The following is a 20,847-nucleotide window of genomic DNA, read 5'->3' as shown; positions in this document are numbered from 1 at the left end:
TGGTTGAGGGCAGTGGGGGTGCATGGGTGTGCTCAGGTGACAGATGCCTGGAACTATATGGGGGAGCACTGAGGCAGCAGAGAGGACATTGGGCAGGCTGGGAAGGAGCAGAGTGGCCGTACCTGGGGGTTGACATCCAGCACACACACTTTCCCGGCAGCAACCACGCCCCGGATGGAGTCAATACGTGTACCATACAGGTTGCCTTCGTATTCGCCATGTTCCAGGTAGCGCCCAGCACGGATGTCAGCCTCCATCTCCCCACGGGACACAAAGCTGTAACCCTGACCTTCCCGCTCTGAGTCTTTGGGCCGCCGGGAGGTGTCTAGGGGGATGGAGGTAGGTGGGGCTGAATGGGCACAGGCAGGTCACAGCACCTCAGACACATACACACACCCTTACCCGGGCTCCCGGTTCCCAGCCTTGGGGGTGCAGTCCACTCCCCATCTTGCCAGCACTGTTGCCTTCGCACACTCCTGCCCCCACCCTCCCCACTGGCACTCACAGAGACATGAGGTGGTATCCATGGTCCAACCCAGAGCCCACAGGTGAGAGGCTGAGGTCTAGAAAGGGCAATCTATAGCCCAAAGCCACACAGCAAGAGCCAAGCAGACCAAGGCAGCGCTCTCAGTCCTGCCTCTGGTAGCCAAGAGCTTCCACCACCCACGCTGGCTCTGCCACCAAGAAGCCCTGTCTTCCACAAGGCTACACATGTGCAGCTCATAGCCCTGTTTCACCCGGGTGCACAGCTGGGCACTCATTTTCTTCATGGCTTTCAGCAAGTGAAACAGAGAAGGAAAGGGGACACCAGCCCAGCCCACTAGGCCACATGTTGGCAGGACACCTCCCTCACCTTTCCTGAGCCTGCAGTTCCTCTCCCTGCCCACAGAGGTCGTGCACCCCAACCTGTGCACCCAAAGGTACCACCTGGCCTGGCGCCCATGAAGATGCCCATTCGGTGGACCCAGGCCTGGCCCCCAGGGGAGTCCCTGCTCCCTGTACCCCACTCAGCAGGGCCCAGCCCCCACTCACAGGGCACCGTGGTGCCATAGCGATCTGGATCCCACATGATGAGCTTGTTCTTCAGGCTGCGCCTTCCCACACCCTGAGCCCCAATCAGCACCAGGGTTTTCCGGCGGAACGGGGGCATGCGGGCCACCTCCTCATAAATGAGCAGCTCATGGCGGTCAAACTCTGGACACAGGGAGATGGCACTGCTCACCAGGCTGCATGGTGAGGGAGGGGCGGAGTTCTCAGGGAGGCTGAGGGCAAGAAGGCTTGGAACAGGGAAGCAGGGAGGAGACGGGCAGGGCCTAGGGACATGGCTGGCAGCATCTGAGCCAGGTGAAGGGTGAGCACCATCACAGGTGAAGGGTGGGGACAGGGAGGGCCATGCCATGTTAGAGAAAGACAAGGGAGGGGATGCTCTGATACCCACCTGCATTCTTGGTGGTCAAATACATCATTCGCTTCTTTTTCTTTCCTGAAAGGCTGCCGCATAGGGTCCCTGGCCATAGGGAGATGGGTGAGTGAGGCAGGCAGGGCCCTGTCGGATCCCAGATTGGGGATGTGGGGTGGGGGGGCCCTCCTACCTGAGTTTGGTGTCAGCTCCAGGTCCCTCTTGACAAATGCTTTCCGCTTCTCCTCCAGCAGCTGGCTGGGGATGAGGCCGGCACTACCCCCTTCCACATGACACGCCTGAAACGGACATGAGACCAAGATTGGCCTGAGCAAGAGGACCCCTCCCTGCGCCTTGCCCTCCCATGCACCACACCTGGAGAGATGCAGGGGTGTCCGCGGCTCACCTGCCACCAGTTGGCATCGTCCTGGTTTACGATCTGGAGCAAGTCCCCAGCACTGAAACGCAGGCCTGCTTCCTTGCAGGGGATGAGGCTGTCTCGGGCCGGGTCATAGTCAAAGTGGCATTTCACAAATACCTGGGCCCGGGAATCAGCAAAAAGTCAGGGGAAGGGTCAGTGGAAGGCTGCAGGTGGAGGTCTACCCCATGTTCCCTCCCTTCACAAAGATGCAAGGGGCAATGGAGCCACCCCTGCAGGAGTGATGCCTCCAGGCCTGCCCCACATGCCTCCCTGGTGCCAGCCTCCCTTTGCATCTAGTACTACAGGATTCAGATCTCAGGACCAAGGATGTGGGAACAGCAAGTAGGGAACAGGACTCTGGCACCTAATCCTGGATCCCTCCCTCCACTCACCCTCTCCCCTTGGAGAAGGGTTCTGGGGGAGGGTGAGAAAGCCAATAGTAGAGGTGGACAAAGCAGCCAGACCCCCAGAATCCACCAACCAGGAGATAGATGTCCAGGACATATGACAACCCCACCCTGCACGTGTGCACAAACATGTGAAGAACGCTGACCATGATGCAGGTGCTCTCTCACACACTCTGGTACCCCAGGCTGTGGCTGTGTGCATAATGCAAACCAATGTGGAAGCACGTGCAGGTGCAGCAGAGGCAGAGGCCTGTCCATGGCTGCAGTCAGCTGCCCCCTGGCTGCAGGTCCCGCCCCCATCTCCCCTGGAGGAAACCAGTAGGAGAGGAGGTCCTCAGTGAGACCTGCAACCCTGACAGGCAGGAGGCTCAGCCATCCCTTGGGCCTTGTGTTGAGTGGAGGGCTGGTGGAGGGGCCCACCTGGCGGGGCAGATGGGGCTCCTGGTAGCTGGGCAGGATCTTGAGGATGACACTGCCACTGGCATTGCGCAGGAGCTCCTGCAGCGCTCGGGGGTCACTGCCCACCAGCTGCCCGTTCACCTCCTTGATGATGTCACCCACGTGCAGCAGGCCTTGCTGAGCCACCATGCCCCCGTGCAGAATGCGAGCAATCACCAGCTCGCCGCCCTCCACTCGGAACGTTACACCCTGCAGGTTGGGGGAGTGTAAGATGAGGCTCCAATTGTTCCAAGTCAGAATCTTCAAATAGTCTCCTAATAACTCCTCCATTCCTGTCCCTATCCACTCACCTTCGCCCTCACAAAGTCCTCTTCCGTCCTTCTGCCTAAATTCTTCACTTATATCAGGCACTAACAGGGGGAAGTGGGCAGACTGGAGAGGCGTGGACACGTACGTATGCAGTGTCTATGGTCTCCCGGATCTGCATGGGCCCTTTCCTACACAAAGCTGGCCTCAACTTTATTTTCAGCCCTCGCTTGACCTTTCTTGGCCCCCCATTGGTTATTCTCAATTTTGACCCTCACCAGCCCCATCTCTGGCCCTGCCCAGCATCCTCACCAGATGTTCTCCGGCTGTCTTGCGGATGCCCACCATGCGCACGGCGTCAGGAGGTACGGGCTGGTTGCTGAATGTCGGGTCCAGGCCAGGGCTGGGGGGTGGTGTCTCATAGGTCTTTGAGGCCACAGAGTCATGCGTCTCCAGGAGGGACTGGGGGGTGGTGGGAAGAGAAGGGCCAATGGGGCATTGCCCGGAGGTCCCTTCCCATCCCAGCTCCAACTTCCTGCCAGCCCCTCCAACAGCAGCACACCCCAGTCCACCTGCCTCCTGCTCCCTCACCCCAGCCCCAGCAGCCAGGAACCTGGAAATGGGGCTCCTGGAGGATGCGGGCCAGTTCTGCGGCCGTGCTGCTCTGCTCGGCCAGCTGTGCCAGGTCTCGCAGGATCTCCTGCACCAGCTCCAGGTTGTTGTCTCTCACGGCCTCCAGCTTCGTCTCCTCCAGTCTCTCGTGGGCCTGGGGGTGGAAGCAGAACAGGTGGGGCTAGGAGCTTCCCCAGGAGCCCTGGGACACCAAACAGGGTCCTCCCTCAGCCCCAGGCATTTTCCTCACCCAACTCCCAGCCTCCAGCCTCAGCTCCTCACTCACTTACGCACAATCATACCCACACGTGTGTACACGCACAATCATACCCACACGTGTGTACATGCACAATCATACCCACACGTGTGTATGCATTCCTCGCTGTCTCCTTTCTTCCCCAAAATGACTAGGACCTAGTTTAGGGAAGGAAGAAACCAAAGGACAAACCTTCCTTTCCATCCCCTTGCCACAAAGGGTCATTAAAAGTTACCAAATTGTCCCCAGCTCCCAGGACCCTATATGCATTGGAGTTCAAGGGCAGCTTCTTCCACCGGACATCATGATTGGGTGGGGACTTGAAGACCCTGAAGCCCAGGATGAGGAAGTTAGGGAGGTGGAATAACATTCCCAGGGTCACTGGGACTTGAACTTGCATCTCCAGGCCCTCAACTCAGTGATCCCAGTGAACGAGGGGACAAGAAATCAGCACATGGTACCAGGAGCAGGCCCTGTACCTATCTGTCACTCTGCTGGCTCCAGGTTCCAGCCCAGTGGGGAGTATTAGGTTAAGTGGGTCAGGAAGAAAGGAATTGCATTTCTTTTTTTTTTTTTTTTTGAGATGGCTTTTCACTCTTGCCCAGGCTGGAGTGCAATGACATGATCTCAGCTCACCGCAACCTCCGCTTCCTGGGTTCAAGCGATTCTCCTGCCTCAGCCTCCCGAGTAGCTGGGATTACAGGCATGTGCCACCATGCCAGGCTAATTTTGTATTTTTAGTAGAGACAAGGTTTCTCCATGTTGGTCAGGGTGGTCTTAAACTCCCAACCTCGGGTGATCCACCCGCCATGGCCTCCCAAAGTGCTGGGATTACAGGAGTGAGCCACTGCACCCAGCCCTCCAGGAATTCCATTTCAAGAATATAGATGAAGACCTTTTTTCCCCTCTGAATCTTTGAAAGATCACTGCAGACAACACAAGCCATTTTATCCCAAAGTATTTCAGCATGTATTTCATAGGAACAAAGCCATTCTGCTGTATAAACCACAATACCATTATCACCTGCAAGAAATTTAACATTGATACGTTAATATATTATGTAAGACAGTCCATATTCAAATGTTCACTCTTGTCCCAAAAGTATCCTTTATTGTTCTGTTTTTTCAGGATCTAATTGACCATATGTTGTATTTGTTTGGCACATCTCTTTATTCTCCTCTAATCTAGCACAGATCCCAATAACTTTTAGACTTTCAGGACATTTGTTGTTTTTTGTTTCTGTTTTATTTTACAGAGACAGGGTCTCACTACATGGCCTAGGCTGGTCTCAAACTCTTGGCTTCAAGCGATCCTCTCGCCTCAGGCTCCCAAAGCCTGGGATTACAGGCGTGAGCCACTGCACCCGACCTAGACATTTTTAGACTCCAGGCCAGTAGTTTTTAGGATGCTCTACCACTAGATTTATGTGATTGTTTCCTCATTATTAGACTTGAGTGAGTCCTCTTGACAAGAGTTCTACGTAGGTGATCTTGTGTCTTTGTCTTTCCCATATTTTGAGACTATGTGACCATTCTGTTCCCCCAAAATCCTTCACCAGTGGATTTAGCATCAATTTATGACCCTTGCCTAAATGAATTATTGTACTGGAGGTTGCAAAATAGTGACTACATAATTCCTATCATTCCCTCTACATTTATTGGCATTCTACTATAAGAATGAGCTTTTCAGCCAGGCATGGAAGCTCATGCCCATAATCCCTGCACTTAGGGAGGCCAAGACGGGTGGATCACCTGAGGTCAGGAGTTTAAGAAACAGCCTGGATAACATGGCGAAACCCCATCTCTACTAAAAATACAAAAAATTAGCTGGGTGTGGTGGTGAGTGCCTATAATCCCAGCTACTCCCGAGGCTGAGGCAGAAGAATCGCTTGAACCTGGGAGGCGGAGGTTGCACTGAGCAGAGATCGTGCCATTGCACTCCAGCTTGGGCAACAAGAGCGAAACTCTGTCGTAAAGAAAAAAAGAATGAGCTTTTCTTTTCTCCCTCCCACCCCACTCCTCTTTCTCTTCTCTCATATCACTATGAACTTTTATTCCGTGTGTTTGAATCCATTACGATCACTATCTTCATTGACCCCGTTTATCCCAAATGTGTCCACTGGGGGCCCCTTTCACACCTCTGTCCTGTTCACATGTTCCCATCTTCTTCCCTTCCCACACAAGCTCATCCGATACTTTCCCTACCCCAGGTCTGGAATCAGCAATTTCTCAAAGGAACCCTGACTCCTTTCGGCAGGGAACAGTATTTAGAAACCAAGATGTGGGCACTCAGTACCCATTGTTTCTGGGGCATCATTTCTTTGGTAACATTAGTGTTACCAAAGAACACTAATGTTTTATTTGGATGGCTCCACATAAAATCAAACTCTACAGGATTTTTCTTATCTTCCCCCATTCCATATTTGTGTCTCCCTTCTCCTTCAGTGTGAACTTAGTTCCCAATAACATCAATATATTTACTTACTTGTTCTGTCCTTCAATATTCAAAGCAGTTTCAGAACTGCTGTACAACTGCTACTACCTATCACAAATCTATTAAGTAAAAATCAGGAGGGAAGGGTTGTAGGGGTGTAAGAGATGAAAGACTACACAGTGGCTATAGTGTACACTGCTCGGGTGATGGGTGCATCAAAATCTCAGAAACCGCTGCTAAAGTTCAGGCGCGGTGGCTCACACCTGTAATCCCAACACTTTGGGTGGATCACCTGAGGTCAGGAGTTCGAGACCAGCCTGACCAACATGGTGAAACTCCATCTCTATTAAAAATACAAAATTAGCCAGGCGTGGTGGTGCACGCCTGTAATCCCAGCTACTCGGGAGGCTGAGGCATGAGAATTGCTTTGACCCAGGAGGCAGAGTTTGCAGGGAACTGAGATCGTACCACTCCACTCCAGCCTGGTCAACAGACCAAGACTCTGTCTCAAAAAAACAAAATAAAATAAATTGCCCTTTCTTTCTTACATAAAATTGTACACATTCTTTGATACCCTGGGGCTTTTGTTCAACTGGTTTGTTTTCTGGCTTTTTACTGAAAAATATGCCATGGAAATCAGCCTATGAAACTGCATGGAGATCTTCCTCTATTATTATTATTATTGTTGTTTGTTAGTTTGAGACAGAGTCTTGCTCTGTCACCAAGGATGGAGTGCAGTGGCACAATCTCCGCTCACTGCAACCTCTGCCTCCCGGGTTGGGATTACAGGCATGAGCCACTGCACCCGTCCTATCATCTTAAATACTGCATTTGACTCCACTGCATGACTGGATTCCTGTCATTTATTCAACCAGTCTCCATGGGTATTTAGGTTGTTCCTGATACTTTGCTATTGCAAATAATGTTGCAGTAAACGACTCTGGCATAGTATTCTATATCTGTGGAGATCTTCCACATAAATTCCTAGAAGTCTTTCTGGGTCAAGCAGTAAATACATATGTAATTTTCTTAGATATTGACAAATTACCCTCTCTGGGACTGGGGCCAGTTTGCCATCCTGCTAGCACTGTATGAGGGATTTTCTTGAAGCTCACCACCAGAGTGTTGATCAAGTATTTGCATGTCTGCTGATCACATGGAGGAGAAATGATCTCTCAGTGGGGCTTGCTTTGCATTTTGCTTACTATGACTGAAGTCAAGCATCTCTTCACATGTCTAAGGGCCATGTGCATATCTTTTTCTGTGAACTCTCTACTCATGTCTTTCCCAGTTTTTCTTTCAGGTCTTGGTTTTTATTCTTTTCCCCATTTTTAAAAATGTTTTCTATTGGGAAAATTAGCCCTTTGTGATATCTCTTGCAAATCATCTCCCCCAGTTTGCCACTTGTCTTTTCACTCTGCTTCTGGTGTTTTTGCATGCAAAAAAAATTTAGGTCAGGTGCAGTGGCTCACACCTGTAATCCCAGCACTTTAGGAGGTCAAGGAGGGAAGACTACTTGAGCCCAGGAATTTAAGACTAGCCTGGGCAACACGGCAAGCCACTGTTGCTAAAAAATATTTTTTAAATTACCAGAGCATGGTGGCATGCACTTGAGATCCCTGCTACTCTTACTTGGGGGCGCTGAGGTGGAAGGATCACTTGAACCCAGGAGGTTGAGACCGCAGTGAGCACTGTTGCACCATTGCACTCCAGCCTGAGTGACAGAGCAAGACCCTGGCTCAAAAAAAAAAAAATTAATGTGAGTAAATTTATTAATCTTTCATGCATCTGAATTTTGAAGGCTAGGTTGTTTTTTTTTTTAAAGGGAGGGCTTTTCTCATATACAGAGCCTTGTTTTCCTCTAGGACATGTATGATTTATATTTCCACAAAGAGATCTCTGATCCACTTGGAGTTTATTCTGATACATAATGTGAGGTCTGGATCCACTTTGATATCTTTCAATATGACTATCCAGACATCCCAATACCATTTATTAAAAATTCACAACTGGGCACAATGGCTCACATCTGTAATCCCAGCACTTTGGGAGGCCAAGGCAGGAAGATCACTCGAGCCCAGGAGTTCGAAACAGCAAAACCCCATCTCCATTTTTATTTTTATTTTTTCTTCCCTTTTTTCTTTTTTTTTTTCCCTCTGACTTTCTTTTAACAGCACCCCATCTCCATTTTAAAAAAATTTTTTAATTAAAAAAATTCACAAGAAAACTATTGTTTGATTCTTTTTAGGAGGTGTGAGAATAGTAGTGTAACTTTTTTTAAAGAATCCTTTTCGGTTGATAGACATAATCATACACAGATACAATCTATTATGGCTGAGATCTATTCCAAACAATGGAGGAGAGAGGGAAGGGGGTGAAGGTATGGAGGAAACAAGATAACAAGACTTGTTAAATGCTGAAGTGGGGTGCTGGATGATGGAGGTTCGGAATATATTTTTAAATTTTTTCATAATAGAAAGCTTGTTTAGCCATGAGATAGTGAGATTTGAATAACACCTCATAGGACTGCTGTGAGGAGTTGGTGAGATGGACACAGTGCCTGGCACGCAGCAGGTACTCAATCAAGGTTAGATCCTTTCTGCCTTCTCTTTTCCCAAACAGGCCAGGGAACAGCACCCCACATGGTCCCACCGCCTCCTAAAGCATCCTCTGCCAGGTGGGCAGCATTTTAGACTGACACCCACAGCCTACTGGGAAAACAGACAACTAATGGGCAAAGGAATAGTACTGGGGACAGGAACAAGCCCCAGAGGGTTGGTCTTCCACAGAGCCCTGTGTGATGTTCAGTCATTTAGCTTGACCCAGCCCACGGAGTCCCAGAGTGAGGGAGGCGTCCTGGCTCTATTACCCCTGTGCCAGACAATGCTGGGAATCAAAGCCCCAACAACTGAGTTTCAAGAATAAACAAAGGCACTCAGGCAGCAACAATCTCACCATGGCAACCCTTGCATGGCTCTTTTGGGTTAACAGGAACCAGCTCTGGCCCAGGTGTCCTGATGTGAGCATTAGAGAGGTCGCTCATTTTGACTTTAGCACCATCTGCTCCACGGATGGAAGACAAGTTTTCTGAGGAGACGTGTTTGATCAAGGGGAAGCCAGGGTGCCTCCTAAGCTGCTTAACTCCCATCTTTGACTCAGTGACATTCCCACTAGGGGCTAATCCATTCCTCCTCCTGTGGCCACCCTGGACGTTTTATACCCACAGATATGAAAACACAGTTCTCCAAGCTCAACCTCATAGCCCAGAGAAAACTTGAAATATTTAATCATTCAAATACAAAACCAACACCTCAGTGGGCTGAACTAAACAGTTGATTGACCAGCACCAAGAACACTCAGCATGTAGCACAATTTGCCACATAGTTTTTCAGACTTTCAGAATTGGATAAATCACAGTCCTTGGTTCATAATATGTTCTCAACATTGGTTTGTGCATGGCTTGTGTTAGTTAGTATTAAAATATATATATATATATTTTTTTTTTGAAATGGAGTCTCACTCTGTAGCCCAAGTTGGAGTGCAGTGGCACAATCTCGGCTCACTGAAACCTCTGCCTCCCAGGCTCAGGCAATTTTCATGTCTCAGCCTCGCAAGTAGCTGGGACTACAGGCACGCGCCATCACACCCAACCAATTTTTTTATTTTAGTAGAGACAGGGTTTCACCATGTTGCCCAGGATGGTCCCAAACTCCTGAGCTCAGGCGATCCACCTGCCTTGGCCTCCCAAAGTGCTGGGATTACAGACATGAGCCACCACACCCAGCCTAAATTAGATTTTTTTAAATTATATAACGAGGATCTAAGAGAACCCAGCACCCAAACTAAAAAACAAAGCTCTTGACAATATCCAACATCTAAGCACGTGCCCCACTTACCCTCCTGCCTGCAGAAAGCACCATCTTGATTTAGGGTGCTTGTCATTGCCTGTTAAAGAACTTTAATTGTCTGTATATATTCCACATACTTCTGAAATGAATAGTTATTTTTCCCTTTATAAAAAGGGAATCGTGTCTGTCCAAATGCATTTTCTATGACATTAAAAAAAGGGAATCACGATTTTATCCCTCCCTGGGGCCTGATTTTTTTCACTTAATATTAAGTGAACAATTATTTCACTTAATTTTTTTAATTCACTATCTTGCTAAGACTTATCCTTTTTCATGTTAAGTGACACATAGCCCAGAATTTGAAGAGGGATTTTAATTTCTGTGGTAGCCATTCATTTCATTCTGCTCTGAAAATCATCCTCAGCAAAGCAGGGCTAAAGCTCACAGTAGACCAGAAGCTTGGGTGGGAGACACAGCTCGGCTCGTGGTGGAGCCAGCCTGCACCCTGCTGTTTGCTCCCAATCCACAGCCATAGCAGGCTGCAAATACAAACACCACATAGTCATTGCACTGAAAAGTTTTCCCTCCAACTCCACTTCAACCCTTCTTATCATCACAAAAGACAGGGAATTCCCATCTGAAGCCCTGGTTCATAATTAAATAGTAAAATTAAAAGCTGAAAGATGTCCCAGAGAGTAGTGTGCCAGAAAGTAAAGGAACTCTTTCATCCGAGTTTGACAGATGTGACTTGCATTAGACAATGCACCATTAGCAAATGTGAGCAGAGACGTAGAGAGTGCTTGTGACTGGGGTCTTGACCTTCCTTGCTGGTGACACCACCATGTGAAGGCGGCTGAGGAGGAGAGACCACATAGAAAGGGGCCTAGTCATCCCAGACATTGCAGTTTTCCCAGCTAAGACACCAGGTATGTGAGTGAGGCCATCCTGGACCACCCAGCCCCAGCTAAGCAAGCCCAGGCCAGAAGAACCACCCAACCAACCCATAAAATCAGGGACATTAAATCACAGTTGTTTTAAGCCACTACACGGCAGGATGGTTTGTTACACAGCAAAAGCTAACTGATGCACTGACCTCCTCACCACTACACCCTCTGCTTGTCATGTCCCCTTGTCAGAGCCCCTATCTTAGTTACCTCCCTAGACCTTTATTCTTCTAGGGCACTCTCTTACTTTCCCAGCTCTTCCACCCCAGCCTCCCCAGAGAACAAGAGTCCTCCCTGTGAACTCCAGTCTAAAGCTAAAATTATAACAACTCTTTCTGAGTCAAAAAGCACTTCCATTTCCATAACCTCCACCTAGCCCCACCACGACTCTGAAGGATAGGTATCATTCTCCCCAATTCTCAAAAGAAACAACTGGGCTGGGGATGGTGGCTCATGCCTGTAATCCTAGCACTTTGGGAAGCCAAGGTAGGAAGATTACTTGAGCTCAGGAGTTCAAGACTAGCCTGGACAACATAGTGAGACCTCGTCTTTCTTTTAAAATACATAAATATTAATTTTTTTAAAAATCCTCCATAGTGTACCATATAAAGAAATTTTTTTTTTTTTTGAGACGGAGTTTTGCTCTTGTTACCCAGGCTGGAGTGCAATAGCGCGATCTCGGCTCACCACAACCTCCGCCTCCTGGGTTCGGGCAATTTTCCTGCCTCAGCCTCCTGAGTAGCTGGGATTACAGGCATGCACCACCATGCCCAGCTAATTTTTTGTATTTTTAGTAGAGACGGGGTTTCACCATGTTGACCAGGATGGTCTCGATCTCTCGACCTCGTGATCCACCCGCCTCGGCCTCCTAAAGTGCTGGGATTACAGGCGTGAGTCACTGCGCCTGGCAAGAAAATTTTTTAAATTAAAAAAAAAAGAAGTAAGTGAAGCTCAGAGAGGTTGACAGATATATAAAACTCACAAAGCCAGTCAGTGGAACCTTCTGATTCCAAACCCTGTGTTCTTTCTTCTTCGTTTCATGTGAATTAGTTCACACACTGCCTTCGTATGCCTCTCAGCTGGCAGATGTCCCATTAGAAACAATTTTTCTGAATTTCTGAATGTCCCCTGACTTGGAGTCCTCACCTTGGCCTTGCCTGTGGCTGGAACACCTGCTGCTGGACCCATGTCACCCCTCCCAGATGCCAGCCACCTGCCAGGGCCGCCACCTGCTGTCCGCAGCCAACCGCCTGGATTTATGATCTCTCTGCTAGACTTGAATTTCCTTAGGGCCTTTAACCCTCTGGTTTTGTCCCTTTAGGCCCTGCCCCTTCCAGGTCCCAGGTCTACCCAGCCTGGCCCCTCCCACACTGTCTGCCACATCCCCAGAGAGAGTCAAGCCCAGTTCCAAAGGGTAAGGGAGGGAGGCCAACAGCTACTACATGCGGCTTCAATCTGATTCCATTCCTGTGGGTTTGGGGGCCACTTTGCCAAGTCTTTGCAGCTGGATTTGATTAAAGTGCTTGGTCTATTAGGTTAGAAATTTGTCTGCGTACAAACAATCATTAAAATCGGTGAGAAGGAGGAAGCAGGTCCCATTGTCCAATGCAGGAAGCTCTGGGATGCTATCTTTGGTGAGTGGCAAATTTACATTGCAAAGAATCACCCATACAGAGACAAGGAAGAAATGTATGGGCTTTTTTTGCTTGTTTGTTTCAATGAGCTCAGGTAGGCTCCTTCGAGGAGATTCACTTCCTGTTTGTTTCACAACCAGAGGGAGAGAGAAGTCATTGGATTGCCTGAGCCCATTAGCCTCATATTGGGGGTCTCAGAGGGGAAGAAATGTCCATACTGTCTCCCACTGTGCTCTATGAATCTAGAACCGTACCAGGAATTTCTTGGGAAAATCCTGACCAGCTTCTCACCAAAAACGTTTCTAGAGAAGGGAGTTTACTTACAATGTGACACAGCACATTGATTCATTATCAATTAGGCTTTACTCTGAGGTCCCAGGACTGGGACATGGTGGGGCCCAGTGAAAGGAAGACAGACTTGGGCTTCATCAGGAAAACAAACTATCTGGCAGTCCACTGCCATAATCCCAGCACTGTGCCTGGCACGTGGTGAGTATGAAATAGGTATTTGTTGAATAGATGGATGGATGGATAGATGGATGAATGAATGAGTGAATGACAGAGCCAGCCAGCAGACCCATCATTAGAGAGCTGTCGAGCAGACTGTCAGGTGGACTGGACCAGAGAGGAATGCTATCAAGGGGGATTCTGCTTTGAAGGGCATTGGTGAGAGGGCCGTCTCACTCTGAGACTCTGCCATCCCAAAGCAGAGTCTCACTGTCTCATTGTGGACACGACAGCTAACATACCCAGAGGTGATATGGTCTCCTAAACCCAACTCTAAAATCAACTTTGGAAAGTTACAGATGTTGAGGTTCAAGACTGCACATATTCATCAATTTCATTACCAAGTGTCCATTCCAAAGAAACCCTCACACGCGTGCAGGAGCAGATGGATATGAGGATATTCACTGCAGCACTGTTTTTAAGAGAGCAAAAGCAGCAGTAACACACACATCTCTCAGGAGAGGAACCAACAAACAAACAGCTCTATTCATATATTAGAACAGGGGTTCTCAACCCCCAGGCCATGAACCAGTACTGGTCCCTGGCCTGTCAGGAACCAGGCGAACAGCAGGAGGTGAGCGAGCATTACTGCCTAAGCTCCACCTCCTGTCAGATCAGCAGCAGCATTAGATTCTCACAGGAGTATGAACTCTACTGAGAACCAAACATGCTGGGGAATCTAGGCGGGGTGCTCCTTATGAGAGTCTAACGAATGCCTGATGATCTGAGTGGAACAGCTGAATCCCAAAACCACTCCCCCTCACCCTGATCCGTGGAAAAATGGTCTTCCACAAAACTGGTCACTGGCAAGTGACCTTAGAAAGACATCTACACAAAATGCTCAAAGGCAGGGCAAGCAAGATGAATTCTAGAGAGTCCTCAACATGTGCATGCTGGCCCCCACCAATCACACACTCTGCAAGCTGGCAGTCCCCAAACATCTGCTCATGCACTCCCCAGACAGGTGCGGGGGGCAGCCCCTCTACTGCAGCCACTCAGGTCCTCACCTGGGCATGATTTTCTCCCACAACCCCCTTCAGGGGGGCCTCTTTGCCACATGCCCCATTCCCAGGGCCCTCTGTAGCTAACACCCCATCCCCTACTGTGCCTCCCCAGGCACAGTGCCCTTGTGCCCATCTCCCTGGATCACTGTACCTTGGCCAGGGATCTTACTATGGGACTTTCCATAATGCCTCGAAGGAAGATCAGGTCCAGCTCTGCAGCCCCCGTGGCATTGGGGAGGGATCCCAAGTTGTCCAGGACTTGCTGCATGGCTGGGGGAAGGTATGGGCAGTGAGATACACAGGTACCAGCTGGGCAGAGAAGACCAAAACACACCACAATACCTGCCACTCCCCCACCCCTATGTCCCACAGAAGACAGCCCCTCCCCAGCAACACTTCCCTCCCTTCCCAGCAACACTTCCCTCCCTTCCCAGCACAGGCACCCCAGGGCCTTGAATGCCTGGGACAGGGGTCCTGGGGGAAGGGGACAGTTTCCTTGGCCTGTTCTCTCTACCCTAGGTAATGCCAGTCTGGACAGGTGGGAGGCTGCAGGCAGCTGGAAGGAACTCTGAGGTGGAGGGAGGGGAGAAAGGGAAGTGGTGTCAGGTTCTAGGTCCTGCCCTGCTCCAGAAAACAACAAGCTGCTGGGCGGATCAAGACCCTCCTCTCACAGCCAGGAGTTCAAGACCAGCCTGGGCAACATGGCAAAACCCTGTCTCTACTAAAAGTACAAAAATTAGCTAAGTATGATGCTGTAGGTCTGTAATCCTAGCTTCTCAGGAGGCTGAGGCAGGAGAATTGCTTGAACCTGTGAGGTAGAGATTGCAGTGAGCTGAGATCATGCTACTGCACTCCAGCCTGGGGCACAGAGCAAGACTGCCTCAAAAAAAAAAAAAAGGTAAAAGAAAGAAAACCACAAGCTCCTTATCCAACCTCTAGATGGGCTGAAGCCCAGGACTCAGCCACCTGCATCTGGCAGGCTCAAGGATTAGACAGACAGTACTTGGAGCAAGTCCCTGAGTACAGGCTCAGAGTCGAGCAGGCAGCCTCACAGGAGGCCGGGCCTGCACAGCATCCAGTGTAAGCACCACCAATTCCCTGTGACATTGCCCAAGTCCCTGTCCCTCACTGGCCTCAGTCTTTCCCGCCTGTAAAATGGATGGGTTGGGCTAGATGATGCCTACAGGCCCTTCAGCTCTGAGTGACAATGATCTATAATCACTGAGAAATTAACATGATGATAGGAAGCCAAAGCTGAGGCCTGGAACACTGGCAGGAGCTAGGGAAACAGGCACTGGGGGCCTAGGATGGATGGCTGTGGGCACCCAAAGGCCGAGGTCACACCAAGCCGTCACTGGGATAAGCAAACTCTCAGCCCAGAATGGGACAGAACCAAGGACATGGTAACACCTGTAGCTGGGCCACAACAACGGCCCCCGAGATCTGAGGTGGGGGCTGTCTTCACTCACTGGCAGAGGTAGGAGTTCCAGGCTGTGGCAAGTTCCAGGGAAAGGAAGCGAGAAGCAGAATGTGCCCAGCTGGGGGCAGAGATGGGCAAGGGGTATCATTACTCTGCCACCCTGCCGCCCATGCCTACATCTGCATAACAGCACCCAAGCCATGGAGGATGGGGGAAGACGCACCCCCTGCCACCTCTCAACGCTCTTGTCAGTGTTCCCCTCCTCCAGGAAAAACAGGAGTGGGGAGGAGGGGGCACTGGAGCTGGAGGCGGCAGAGATGGTTCAGGGACTCCTGGACTCCCATCTCCTTCTTCTTACTGTTTCCTGCCTTCTCCAGAAAAAAAAGTCCAAGCTTGCCCTCCAGACCCACCCCTCTTGCCCAGGCCAGGGCTTGGCATGGGTTAGAGGCCTGCGAGGCCCTCAGTGGGCTCTGAATGAGGCCAGGGTAGGGACCCTTCCCTCCCTGCCAGTGTATGCCGGATTCCCTCCGTCAATCATCCAGGGGAGGACTAAGCCAAGGAAGTCGGTGCCCTCTGCCCAGGACAGCTCTCCAGAAGGTGCCCTCAGATGACCGCTCCCAGGCCACCCTCCCCAGATGCCCCGACTCTGCTGGAGGAGGGTAGGCTAAGGGGCCAGCTGCCCCGCCCCCATCCGGCACTACCTTCCCTACCTTCCCTCTGGAGCTCCGCTTCCTCAGAAGAGCCCAGGGATATGCCCTCCAAGGAGGCCCCGCTGCCTGGGCTGCCTGCCATGGCGGCCCCCAGCCCCGGGGACTCCCGGAGTGGCCTCCACGCCGCCTTCTGCTGCCTCCCCAGCCAGAGGCTGCCCGCGCTGGAGAAGGCGGGACTCGGGGGAGAGCCCTCTGAGGAACCAGCCTATGGCAAGGCTCAGCAGCCGTGACCACCTTGCTGATTGGCTGAAGCCCCGACTGGCGCAGCAGGGTGCAGAGCAGGCGGTAACCCGGGTGGGAGAAGGGTGGTGGGATGGAGCCCCTAGTCCCACAGATGGCCCGATCCCCAGCGTGTCAGTGTCGGTGACGATGGGGAGGAGGCGGCTAACAGGAGGTTTTGGGGAGGGGGTAGGCATGGCATGCTGCCCCTTCAAGACTGGCGCGGCATCCCGAGACCCTCCCCTCACAGCCAGCTTCAGAAACCCGAGGGAGAAAAGTCTTGACCTATCTTGTTCCTGCCCCCTCTTTTCTGGAAGTCCCTTCTCTAATACACCCTGGAGTATCAGAGGACATGCCACCTCCTCCCCATGCCCTCTGACCTCTGCTCTGTCCCCTCTCCAGGCCCTGTTTCATTTACAGTGATTGCTCAGTCAAAGAAGTCCCCAAGAAAGACTCAGCCTTCCACGGGGAGGCAGCCTCACTGGTGTGCCGGGCAAATACCTTAAGCCCCAAATGCCTCCCCGCACCCGCCCAAGGTCAGCCACTGGGAGGCAGGATACGTGGGGGAAGTGGCATCGCTGTGGGTAGGGGCGGTGCCCCAACCCTGCTGACCCCTCGCCTCACAGCAGCTTTTCCCTCTCCCCCATCTCCCATGAGCTCTTCCCCTTAACAAAGGGGGTGATGCCCAGGAAGCAAGTCAGGCATCTTGGAACTCAGTTCCTCAGAAAGGAAATGTGAGGGCACATTTGCACACAGGAAAGTGTGTGGGCAGAAGGGAGGCACTCAGCTCCAGCCAGGTGCCCCCATTCCTCTGAGATCTTGTGCCCATGAGGCCACCACCAGGGTACTGCAGCCTCCACTCAGCCATTCCCTGAGGAGTGGCACCAGGTTGCATTGCACCCCTGGTTGCCATGGCAGCAGGATTATACACCAGGACAGTAACCTAGGGATGGAGGAGAGATTTAAAGGGACAGCTCCATCTGAAAGCAGCCCCATATCCCAACCTTGATCCAAAGAAGGGAGGGAGTCTGATGACAGGGGAAGAGGGAGCAAGGCTGCAGGTCAGGAGATGCCTGGGACAGGATCTCTAAGCTCTCAGCCCAGTGCCATTGCCCATTCATCTCCCAACCCTCAGGAAAAGGGCCCCTGACTTTACCCAAAGTAGATATGGGGTCTCCCTGCAAGAGGAATACACCCATACCCTTTCCCGCCCTTCAAACAGCCATACTGACCCATGGGGAAGGGCAGAAAAAGGACCTTGCCCTTTGCAGAGTCCAAGGCAGGGCCCTCCCAGGGAAGGAGGAGGGAAGGGAAGACTGAACTCAGAGACAAGGACACAGCTGTCTTTCTGTTCTGTGAGAAGTATAATGACTACCAGATAATAAGGGGCAGAACCCACCATTAGATTTTTGAGGCTGGGAGCTAATGTAGCTCAGGATAGGACATAGGCTGCCCAAAGGAAGAGAAACATGTTGTACTTCTTCCTTTGATTATGAGAAGCCAGAAGCAGAACAACATGAAGGGGAGCAGGAGCTCCAGGAGTCCTGTGAGGAAACAGACCCCATCGCCACACCCCAAGGCTCCACTCCCTGTCCCCGATCCTCCCCGCCAAGCCCCATACCCCCATCGAGTGGCCTGCAACAAGGAAGCCAAATTGCTGGGCCTGCTCCTCCCTCTACAACCCAGCCAGGCACTATTAATGGGTTTACTGGGCAGCCCTGGATGGAGAGGCCATTAAGTACAGGCTCGGGGTGGGTTTAATTAACCCCTAAGCAGCTTACAGTGGGACTGAGGCAGGCTGAAAGAGGTGGGGAGATCCCAGGGGGCCCAGCAAGCTGGACAGGAGATGGGGGACTGAGCCCTCCAACGCTGCAGAAGCTGGGGACATTGGTGCCATCCCTCTGCTGCAAGGAGAAGAGGCCTTTCCTGGACAAGTGCATCACAGTTTAGGCTCTGGCTCACTCACTTCACTGTCTCAGAGTAGAGGGACAGGGGAATCATTCTAACCAAAGTGGCAGCCCTGGAACCTCTTGCAGAGGCATTAGCAGGGCCTAGAGCAAGGGAAGGAGCTGCGTGGGAGGGGGGCATCCAGGCAGGGGGAAGTTCAGACAACTCTGAGAAGAACCAGAGCAATTCCCAGCTGCCCAGGCCTCAGGGCCTCCAGCACAGAGAACTTAACCCTGTGGGGTCCTGTGTGCACTACCGGAGTCCATGAGCCCCTGGAGTGGAATGCAGCTTTTGTGCATGGACGCATATGTCTATGATGAGGGCTCACTGCTGTCAACAGATTCTCAGTGGCTCAGGACCAGTAAAAGTTAAGAAAACGCCGGGCATGGTGGCTGACACCTGTAATCCCAGCACTTTGGGAGGCCAAGGCAGGTGGATCACCTGAGGTCAGGAGTTCATGACAGCCTGGCCAACGTGGCAAAACCCGTCTCTACAAAAATACAAAAATTATCCAGGCATGATGGCAGGTATCTGTAATCCCAACTACTCAGGAGGCTGAGGCAGGAGAATTGCTTGAACCTAGGAGGCGGAGGTTGCAGTGAGCGGAGATTGCACCACTGCACTCCAGCCTGGGTGACAAGAGTAAGACTTCATCTCAAAAACGAAAAAAATTCAGAACACTGATTTTGTTCCATCATCTCATCTTAGGGAAATCTCAGGTCCTCAAAGGGAGTTGACACAGGGTTAATGCCGAAATAACCCAGGCCAGGTACAGTGGCTCACACCTGTAATCCCAGTACTTTGGGAGGTCAAGGCAGGTGGACGGCTTGAGCTCAGGAGTTTGACACCAGCCTGGACAACATTTTTGTCTTTACAAAAAGTACAAAAATTAGCTGGGTATGGTGGTACACACCTGCAGTCCCAGCTACTTGGGAGGCTGAAATGAGAGAATGACTTGAGGCCAGTAGGCAGAGGTTGCAGTGAGCCAAGCTTGTGCCACTGCACTCCATCCTGGGCTAAAGAGCCAATAACTCAGTGTCAGTGGCAGCAATGGCAGCATAATAATTATGACTATTCTTAAAAGTAACATGCTCTCCCCTGTTATAGCCTTTGTGTCTCACCAACAGGTTAAGCAGTTTGCTCCTGAGGCCTCGCTAGTTTGTCTGGGTGGCCCACTCCCTTGTCCTAATACCTCCTACAGAGCCATGCCCAGGTATCCCGACCTGGTATTTGCATTCCTTCACTCACAGACAGCTTCCTGAGCCCCAGCATCCCCTGTCCACCTCTGGCACATGCTGGTCTAGCGGGCAGCGACTATGAATTTCTCAGCCCCAGGCTGTGCTGCTGTAATCCCTCCACCCCCAAGCCATTCACCAAGGCCCAGCTCCCAGGCCACCTCCTAAAGGCCTGGTCCCATGCCACTGCCCTCCAGCAAAAGTGCAGGTCATCTCTGGAGCATTCATCCCCTGCCCTCCAGGGAGGTGGGTTGTGCTGCATCTCCAGCCCGACACTGGAGCAGGTATGGGTCTTATTCTTCCTCTTCTCCGGTCCAGCACAAGAACCCACACAGAGGAGATGGCCACAGCAGCTGCCAGAAGGAATGGCTGAGTGGTAGGGTAGAACAGCAGTGGAGCCGGCTGGTTCTTACCTGGAGCTGTGCAAGTGCCTGGCTGCTGCTCCCCATCCCCTAAGTCCTCACCTTGCATCCTCCGAAGCTCCGAAATAAGCTAACATCCTCACCCGCTTCTTACCAGACTCAGAGTTGGTGGCGGCGACCGGCATGGTGAAGGAGGTGAGGGCTCTGAAACGTCTCTCCTGGAGAGGGGAGAGAGGAGGATGAGTGGGTACAAGGGCAAAGCAATGGGGAAGGGAATATGAAGGGCCTCCCCTTCAGAACCAGTCAGCAAGGTAGGGGAGAGGGTGCTGCCCAGAAGGTGGGGATTGGAGAACAACAATGATTCCAATAGTCCTGGGAAGCAGGAAGAGCAGGTATTACATGCCTATTTCCCTGAGGAGGAGGAGGCCAGGGAGGATCAGAGAGGTTAACTGATTTGCCCAAGGTCATGAAGCTAATAAGGAGAGCTAAAATGAAAATCCAGGTTTTATGACTCAAAAATAAGTATATAAATAAAGTGTTTCTGGCTGCTGTCTTTTTTTAAGAGGGAATGAGAATTTTTAGAGGGTAAGAACAGAATTTGGCCGAGCAAGGTGGCTCACACCTATAATCCCAGTACTTTAGGAGGCTGAGGCAGAAGAATCACTTGAGCCCAGGAGTTTGAGACCCACCTGGGCAACAAGGCAAGACTCCCATCTCTACAAAAAAGTTAAAAATTATCCAGGTGTGGTGGTGCGCACCTATGATCCCAGCTACTTGGGAGGCT

General features: G+C 51.2%; 1 protein-coding gene across 10 annotated transcripts in view; it reads right to left on the bottom strand.

The window, feature by feature from the left end:
• The window catches only part of MPP2 (MAGUK p55 scaffold protein 2), a 34,362-nt gene that overhangs the window by 4,283 nt on the left and 9,232 nt on the right, over nucleotides 1-20,847 (bottom strand). For 6 of the 10 annotated variants that reach the window (XM_012443937.2, XM_064369488.1, XM_012443942.2 and 3 more), the window contains exons 2-11: nucleotides 20,218-20,281; nucleotides 14,322-14,440; nucleotides 3,546-3,698; nucleotides 3,245-3,394; nucleotides 2,648-2,875; nucleotides 1,806-1,937; nucleotides 1,593-1,698; nucleotides 1,439-1,507; nucleotides 1,033-1,194; nucleotides 123-325 (exon numbers count right to left, since the gene is read on the bottom strand). In XM_012443937.2, the coding sequence (XP_012299360.2) occupies nucleotides 123-325; nucleotides 1,033-1,194; nucleotides 1,439-1,507; nucleotides 1,593-1,698; nucleotides 1,806-1,937; nucleotides 2,648-2,875; nucleotides 3,245-3,394; nucleotides 3,546-3,698; nucleotides 14,322-14,440; nucleotides 20,218-20,248 (1,353 nt within the window). In that variant the 5' untranslated portion in view covers nucleotides 20,249-20,281. The other 4 variants (XM_012443946.2, XM_012443947.3, XM_012443940.2 and 1 more) reach the window with 3 other exon arrangements.

Source organism: Aotus nancymaae, unplaced genomic scaffold, assembly GCF_030222135.1.
Source record: "Aotus nancymaae isolate 86718 unplaced genomic scaffold, 86718_ANA_hifiasm-v0.15.2.pri h1tg000089l, whole genome shotgun sequence".
NCBI lineage: Eukaryota > Metazoa > Chordata > Mammalia > Primates > Aotidae > Aotus > Aotus nancymaae.
The sequence above is the reverse complement of the archived record's forward strand: the minus strand, read 5'-3'. Positions and strand labels throughout refer to the sequence as shown.